This window comes from Telopea speciosissima, chromosome 3, assembly GCF_018873765.1.
Source record: "Telopea speciosissima isolate NSW1024214 ecotype Mountain lineage chromosome 3, Tspe_v1, whole genome shotgun sequence".
NCBI classification, from domain to species: Eukaryota; Viridiplantae; Streptophyta; class Magnoliopsida; order Proteales; family Proteaceae; genus Telopea; species Telopea speciosissima.
In genome coordinates, this window is record NC_057918.1 from 64,889,254 (window position 1) to 64,898,354 (window position 9,101).

Here is a 9,101-nt window from a genome sequence, read left to right on the forward strand (position 1 = left end):
TTTCCATGATTTTATTTGTAAAGCAGAAAAAAATTTTACTGTAATTTTTTATGAATCCCTATCATGGATTCAAGCCGTCTGTAAACTACATTACTATGCAATTATGCAACACCAAGACCTGCAGACTTGATGGTTCCAATTTTCAGACTCATTTGGGGTTTAATCAAGCAAAAGAAATTGAATGAGACAAGAGCTTAAAAGTGTTCAAAGCCATAAACTAAACACATCAAACTATAAACATCTGTCACTGCAAAAAACCAAGCCACAAAAATGGAAAGGGTGTAAAGTATAAATTTCAGTATATCTTCCTCTTTATCTCTTTCTGAGCTAAACTTCTAATCTATAAACAAAAAGTTAGAAACAACCCTAAGAAGATTATAAGAAGCAGAGAAGAGTTTACTGGTGAAGAACTCTCAGAGAATGAGAACAGGACAGCATCTGGTTTATTGGGTTTGTTGCAGGATTTCAAGTACCCCAAACTGCTTTTATCTTGAGCTGAACTAAGGTCTCCATCGATACAGAGATTAGGATTTCCAGCTAACTTTAACTTTCCTCTGATTCTAGCTGAAAAATTAGCAGAGAATGGAAGCTTTCCACTCAATTTGTTGTTTTCCAAGTTCATCTCATGAACAGACTCCAGAAGCCCAAACTCGTCCGGCACTGTTCCTTCAAGCTTGTTCTGATCAAGAACCAGGAAACAAACGTTTCTCAGAAAAACTCCCATGGAAGCAGGAATTTTACCAACCAGACCCAACCCTGATAACCCTAACCCCAAAATACCCCCAAGCTTCTCCCAAATTTCAGGTATCTGGCCTCCTAGTGGGTTCCCACTCAAGTACACTTCTCTCAGGCTTGGCATCTCTGCTAAAAACAGAGGAATTCCAAAGTTACCAAAACGGTTGTAGCTCAAGTCCAAGAACTCAAGTTCCTGCAAACCCACTAGGCTTTCTGGGATTCCCCCATCAAAATGATTCGAACCCAAATCAAGCTTCACCAGCTCTGTCATCTTCCCGATTGATTCTGGGAGATTCCCTTCTAACCCATTGTAACTGAGGTCAAGCACTTTCAGTTTCTTCAAGTTCCCTAAGCTCTGGGGAACTATTCCATGGAAGCAATTTCTGCTGATTGTAACTTGCTGGAGCTCGAGCAAACCACCAATCTCATCTGGGATTGCTCCAGAAACGCTTGTCCCGCTGAGAATGAACCTCCTGAGACGAGTTAAGTTGCCGAGATTCCCACTCAGAGTCCCAACCAGAGATGGGTTATCGATGAACACGAGTTCTTCTAACGTAGAACCCAAGGTTGAGAGGAACCAGGGGAAAGAAACCATGGTTTCTGTGAAACATTGGTAGAAGAAGAGCTTGCGGAGGTAAGTGAAGGAAGAAAGTAAAGGGGAAAGCGTAGAATTAAAACTGCAAGGTGGGTTTGGAGAGTAATCTGAAACGGAACCGAAGTTGAGTTCTGTGATGTGAGGCGTAACGGTATCGTTCTCGTCGGAGAAATACTCACAGACGATTCCATGAGGAGCTGAGACACAGAAATCATCAGGGAAGAGAGATCGCCAATCGATGTCCGAGTTGATCGCTTCCAATACTTGATATACCGATTCCTGCTCGTCGTAGTAGTGAGAAGTGGAAGAGGTAGAGTGTGCAGAGATGAAACAAAAGACAAGAAGAAGGCAGAGACGGGCTATAGAACAGTGTGAAGAAGCCATTACTGCAACTGAGAGTGAAAGACGAAAAGAAAAGGAGAAGAAGAAACAACGTGGGTCGGAGTTCGGAGTTGGTGCTTTTAAGCTTGAAACTCAAGACTCTAGATAGAGAAAGTTATGTGATAGCGAGATCACGACACGTGTCCATTCCATCACGTGGTCACCCATAACCCTGATGGTTGATCTTCTTTTTTGAAAGTTTCTTCTCTTTGAGATGGTAGGGTGAAGAATGACTAAAATGGCCGTACGTTTAGATGAAAAGGTCGGTATAGGGTAGGGGTAGTTTTGTCATTTAAGATAGTGAAGAGTGGTGATTCTAAAAGCTGAAACCAGAGAAGGTACCTACATTATTGGGTCAATTTTCCATATTCCATCATTGATTTTGGGTGGGAGAGGAGAAATCATTGATTAATAATCTAATAATGGCTAAGGGAATAGATTTACGGATTTACCCCTACAAAGCAAAAGAGAGCACAGAAAATTCTCTTACCGGGAACGGTTGAACCGCAGAGGAAGAAGACATAAGAAAGTACTTTGGCAAAAAGCCTAAAAAAAGCGAAAGCGAAAGCGAAAGGTGAGGAACTAAAATTAGTTTGGGCTTATCAACTTTGTTTTTCTGAGTAGAGAGTGTCTCATGTCTCAACTTCTCAATCTCATCAGAAGAAGAAAAAGAGAAAAAGAAGAATCAGAATTAAAGTGTTCTGAAGGCGTTGGTGGGACCATACTGCAACAACAGTCGGGAGGAAGCAGAATGTTCCGCAGAGGTGGTTGGTGGGTCCAACACGGCATCGTTTTCGCAAAAATGGTGGCGGCCGTGACTCTTTCTCAACGCCGGCGCGTTTGTCACGATTCACGAGCAAAGGAAGTGTACTGTCTCATATGATTTTGGGTAAAAATGTAAAATGAAGCAGCGCCTATCCCTCTTCCACCTTGTAAACTCACAATCTCATGGTTCTAAGTATCGGTCTAGCTAGTCATCGATATCGATATCATATTGATAGCACGGTATGAATAAGGGGTAAAATGGTTAGAAAACTCATTATTTAAAGAATTTCAAAGGTACTTTTGTTCAATACGGTTGATCTAGGCTGATACCATATTGGTATCATATCGATTTTGGGTGTCATTGATACCAGTTTTCGATACCGTGCACTAAAACCATGCACACATTAAACCCACCACCTAATGATTTGAACCCTAATCATTCATTAATTTAACTTGTTATTGGCTATCAATATAGTTCTAAGTATCGGTATCGGATTGCCAGTATCGGGCGATCCGTACCAGTTTTGCACCTTGCTTGTATCGGGTGATCTATACCATGTTGATATCATATTGGTGACACAGTACGGACAAGGGGTAAAATGGTCAAAAAAATCTATTCTTAATGGAGGATCAAGGGCAAAATTGTCTAATATGATCGATCCTTGCCGATACCAATCCGATACCGTATAGGTTTCTGAGTTGATCGATATCCATTCTGATATCGTGCACTAATACCATGGCTATCAAGGTTAAGTCGAAAGTCAGTCACCTCCTTCCTTGTTCTCTTCTTCTTCTTCTTTGAGAAAGGCCACCACTCTCAACCACCCCACCCTCTCTGGCACCAATCCCGCCCCAACCCCTGTTCTTCCCGGCTATTACAAGTCTCTCTCTTCCATCTCCAGCGTTACAAATATAACCCTCTGCCCCACACCCTAATAGCTATCCTCTCGTCTCCACCATCAAAGGTGGACTCTCTTGTGGGCGTATCTCCATGGGGTTGCAGGCAGAAGCTCGATTGAGGCAGCGGGAGCATCTAGAGGCGTTTTGCGCCACAACCCATAAATTTTCAAGGGCTTCCTAGTAGAAAATATGGACATAACTGCGAGATTTCAAATATATATCACTTGGTAATTGTAGATTCCGTCTATCTGGATCCGACAAGCGAAATCAAACAAACTTGGACCCCACGAGATAAAGACGATGATGTTAAAATGTATTGTATATGTTTACCAAAAAATCAAAGTAATGTATTTTCTCTTAGGTTTTTTTTTTTTTTTGTTTTTTGATAAAGTCCCTTAGGCTTTGTTTGGTAGTTAAGAAAAAAGATTCAAAAAAATTTGAATTTGAGGAGAGAAAGAGAAATATATATAAATCAATCATTGTATCATCATAATTTTCTCATTGTGTTTTTTTTTTCTTTTCTTAGCATCCTAGCGTAGCGTTAAGCTATGATTGGAAGTCAAGAAAAGGAAAAAAACAAAAACATAATAAGACAAAAAATATGATACACAATCATTGATTTATATGTCTCTCTCTCCTCAAATTCAAAATTTAAAAATTTTTTTTTTCTTAACTTTCAAACATAGCCTAATGAAAACACATCGCTTTGTTTTTTTTTGTGATAAACAAATACAACACATTTTAACATCATTGATTTTTTGTTGAGGGCGGACCTATCCAATAGAAAGGTTGCTCTATTACAATCTAGTGGTCACGGATTTGAATTGAGGTAGTCTTTCTACGAAGTGAGGGTAAGGTTGCGTATAAAATGACCCTCCCCAGACCTCATAGTGGCCAGAGCCTCATACATTGGGTACACCATATTTTTTGACTTATTCTATTAAGTGGGGTATTTTGGTCTTATTACATTTTTAAATTTTTTGCCAAGATCATATGCTGAATAGCTTTATTTCTATTTGGAAGCAAATTGGTGAAGAAATTTTAATTTTTACTTTTTTTTACCCTTGAAGTATATCATATTAATTTTTTTAAATGACGACAAAAACTTATCATTTTTTATACTACTCAATAATAGTGTAAGTATTGTTTTGAGTAAGCGGAATTGGGGATAGAATCAGCCTCCACCAATTTTGATTCTAGTTCTCTTGGAATTGTTTAGAATCGACCTCAACTTTAGAAAAGCATGATTTTTTGTAGCAATAATTGGCAAGAATCGGATCCACCCGAATCCAATCTTGTTCGATCAAAATTGGATTGCCGACTCTTTTCTTTCTTTCTTTCTTATTTTTTCCTCTCCCAATCGTAGAACTGGGCATGCAAGACAATGGGTTTTTTTTCAGAAAATTGTCTAAGGCTGCATTGGTTCACATTCTAGGTACATAATGCATTCCAAGAAGTCATACCAAGCACAACCTTCGCCTCCCATCTATAATCTTAAACATTTGGATCCATTATTTATTTAATGTATATTTGTCATCTGATCATCTGAACCTACTATTTATTTAACGTATATTTGTCATCTGATCATCTGGACCTACTATTTATTTAATGTATATTTGTATTCTAATCTTCTCAACCTCAACATTTGATGTGTTACGTTGAATCCGTCTTGGGCATGGAGAAATATTTTGGTAAGGTGCAAGTTCTAAAAGCTGGTCTTATTTGACAAGTCGGAATGGGAGAGCGAATTAACATATGGAGCGACAATTGGATTCCACATACACCTGGTTTCAAAGCCCGATATCCAACTCTTGAGTGTTCGCTCACAATGGCATGTGATCTGATTGACTAGGAGAACCGATGATGGAATAAAGTATTGATGGATTGCTATTTCCATCCAACTGGTCAGGCGGCTATTTATCAAATTCAGTTGAGCTTATTTTACTCTAGAGACAGTCAGGTTTGGGGTGGCTCAAAGCAAGGGGTGTTTCTCAGTTAAAAGTGCCTATCACCTCTTATGCAATCAACAACTGAGAAATCAGAAGCAACTACTGTTAGATTAAATTGATCCGAATAGGGACAAAAGCCAAAAGCCAGGATCTCCATAGGGCGTTCAAGAACACAATCAAATAAATAATAGAAAATAGGGATAGAACCACTGACCTTGTTTCGCATCCATAGTGATGATGATTGCAGCGGAAAATAAAGAACAAAGATCTAGGTGCTTTCCCTCTATTCCCAAAGTAACTGGCCTAATGAGAATACCGAATGCGCAGGGACGACGAACACTTTATATCTCCCTCTCTTTCAAGAATGCACTCCTCAATAGTAATTGAGAATAATAAGTTGTAATGGGTAGAGGGGGGACCTAGCTCTCCTTATATAGTAATCCCTATAAGGTCTGACTCATCACAGTCCCAATAGGAATCTATCTGGCCCACACTAAGCCAGTCCACATTAGACTTCTAATATAACTTAATGACCCCACTTTATTAGACCAAAACCCTAATTAGCCTGGTTTAGGGATTTAATTATGTCCATATAGAGTTTTATTAGAACTAAAATTCTAACATTCTCCCACTTGGACTTACATTAAATTCCTTATTTTTAAAAGGATTTAAAAACAGTTTTGACCAAAACAAATCACAGGCTAACAACTCTTTAAGAAAACTTTATGTACACAATTTTTAAAATAAATTGGTCTAGAGGTCATATTAGAAAGTCAATCCTATCCCATAGAGTTTTAGACACCGAATCATGGCGGTAACTGCATCTATGATCAAGCGACACAGAGCCTTCCATGGTCACAGAGCCCTCAACTCTACTAACATGGATACAATGTGGTAGTGTGGCAACGAGATAATACTCACGTAGTGATTCCTTATGTATTATTCGTTTATCAGTCCAAAATTTCTCTTCTTTAAGTGGCACAGGCTCACTAGAGAAATAAACTTTGTGATTCTAACGAATCGTATGTCTCATCGTAAATAACTCGAGTTATACTTTATGTGTTACAAGACATACCTTTAGGCTAATAACTTAATGCCCCACCTTGCTTAAGGTTAACACATTCCTTAAGACTTTAAAATCGAAATATATACATCATGTCAATAAATAAAACACTCATGTGTTTAAAAGAAACTCGCATGCAATGACACCGATATATATATAAATCAAAGTTTACCATAAGGTAAAAATACGATGAAAAGAAACTTTAAATTACAATGAAGCAAAATAAAACAAACTCCCACTAACCAACCACATCCCATGATGCAACTAAGCCCATGCCCATGACATGTCTCTCAAAAACACAAGGGCGAAGACCTTTGGTTAGGGGATCTGCAACCATATCATCTCGTACTAATATGCTCCACCGTAATGTCACCTTCCTTTACTCTCTCCTTTATGGTCAAATACTTGACCTCCATGTGTTTAGACCCTCTAAGTCCTTTATTGTTGTTTATAACCAACACACAGAGAGTTTATCACAAAGATATCCGGATGGGTCTATCCACAAAATCTACAATAGTCAACTCCTTTGTGAGATTTTACGAGCCAAATAGCACGAGTAGCAGCCCCATAGCATGCTACAAACTCTGCCTGCATAGTCGAAGTGGTCACCAATGTCGCTTTTACTCTTCCATGATCTCGCCCCTCCGCCATCAAGAAAACATAACCTAATGTGGATTTCTGTCATCCTCACAATCAAGAAAGTCGAGTCAGTATACCCCACTAGCTTGAGTTCAGGAACGTGTCTGTAAGTCGCATATAATCTCTTGTCCCCTTCAAGTACCTCAATACTTTCTTGGTAGCAACTCAGTGACCAAGACCAGGATCTCGACGATACCGCCAAGAAGTCCCGTCACAAAAGCAATATCCGCCGTGCATGCACTGAGCATACATGATACTACCAAGTGCGCTAGCATAAGGCACCTTCTTCATTTCATCCCTCTCACTTTATTTTTGCATGTGTAGAACTCAGTTTGTCACCCTTGAGAATAGGAACATTCCCAGGTTTGCAATCCAGCATACTGAACCTCTCCAGAACACAATCAACATAAGCCCTCTGAGAAAGACTTAATAAACGGTGAGAACGATCCCTATGGATCTCAATCCCAAGAACAAAAGAGGCCTCACCAAGGTCCTTCATGTCAAATTCCCTAGATAAAAGTTGCTTTGTATTATGCAACATCCCTAGGTCACTGCTTGCAAGCAGGATGTCATCCACATACAGAATGAGAAAACAGAATTTGCTCCCACTGACCTTGTGATATATACACTGATCCACTTTGTTTTCCATAAAACCAAACGAAGTCACAACACTGTCAAATTTCAGATACCACTGCCTAGAAGCTTGTTTGAGACCGTAGATAGACTTCTTGAGTCTACACACAAGATGATCTGAATCATCCACTGCAAAACCCTCAGGCTGAACCATATATACTTCCTCATCAAAATTGCCATTGAGAAAGGCGGTTTTAACATCCATCTGATGCAGCTCCATATCAAAATGAGCTACCAATGCCATGATCACCCTGAAGGAATCCTTCGAGGAGACTGGAGAAAAGGTCCCATTGTAGTCTACTCCCTCTCTCTGAGTAAATCCCTTGGCTACCAGTTTGGCTTTAAACCTCTCAACTTTTCCTTTGGAATCTCTTTTGGTTTTATACACCCATTTGCAACCAATGGGCTTACAACCTTTAGGTAAATCAACAAGCTCCCAAACATCATTATGTTTCATCGATTGCATTTCATCTCTCATCGCATCTATCCACAAATCTGACTGAGGACTAGAAACAACGCCTGAATAAGTAACTGGATCGACCACACAACCAATGTCATAGTCATGTTCTCCCAAATAGACCTCATAGATAGGTGATATAGCTGACCTTCTCTCCCTGGTGGATCTCCGTAATGGTGCCACTACTGCCTCAACCTGAATCTAAGGAATCTCAGCTGGAACTGTATCAATGATAGGATCCTCAACCGCATCTTGAATAAGAGGAATCTCATCAGGTGCTACATGAATGTCGGGGACGGTATCAATATCGGCTCCGAACTCCGAGTGTAACCAATGGCACAATATGCCCCACATCGATCGAATAGGTAGAAGAATAGGTACCGATGTACCAACCATGTGACTATCTTGAACATCGAGAACAGTCATTCTTTTCGCCACATCAAATTCCGAAACTTTGCTGTCTGTGACTCCACAATCCTAGTGCCTCCGCAGGGATTATAAAATTTATATCCCTTCGAATGATCTGGGTAGCTGACAAAGTAGCAACGAGTAGTCTTGGGATCCAACTTGTTTAAAGTCGGATTATACAACTTCACTTCTGCAGGGCACCCCCAAACTCTAAGATGGTTTAAACTGGGTTTACGACCGGTCCACAACTCAAAAGGTGTAAGAGGAGCGGCTTTAGTAGGTACACGGTTAAGGATGTAAAGAGCATTTTTCAAGGCTTCACCCCATAAGAACTTAGGTAAATTTGTCGTACTAACCATACTCCTTACCATGTCCATAAGGGTACGGTTACGCCTTTCGGCGACCCCATTTTGTTCAGGACTTTCTGGCATAGTAAATTGACTAACTATTCCAGAGTCCTCAAGGTATTTGGCAAACGAGCCCTTAAGCTGTCCAGCATCAGCATGTCTGCCATAATACTCACCCCCACGATCAGATCTAACAATTTTAATAACTTTTCCTAACTTTTTCTCAACT

General features: G+C 39.8%; 1 protein-coding gene across 1 annotated transcript; it reads right to left on the reverse strand.

Annotated features, from left to right (window-relative positions):
• Positions 1–219: 219 nt before the first annotated feature.
• LOC122653755 (piriformospora indica-insensitive protein 2) lies at positions 220–1,733 on the reverse strand. The gene has a single exon (XM_043847690.1). It carries the CDS (start codon positions 1,712–1,714, stop codon positions 341–343), a length of 1,374 nt encoding a protein of 457 aa, XP_043703625.1. The 5' UTR covers positions 1,715–1,733; the 3' UTR covers positions 220–340.
• Positions 1,734–9,101: the final 7,368 nt, after the last annotated feature.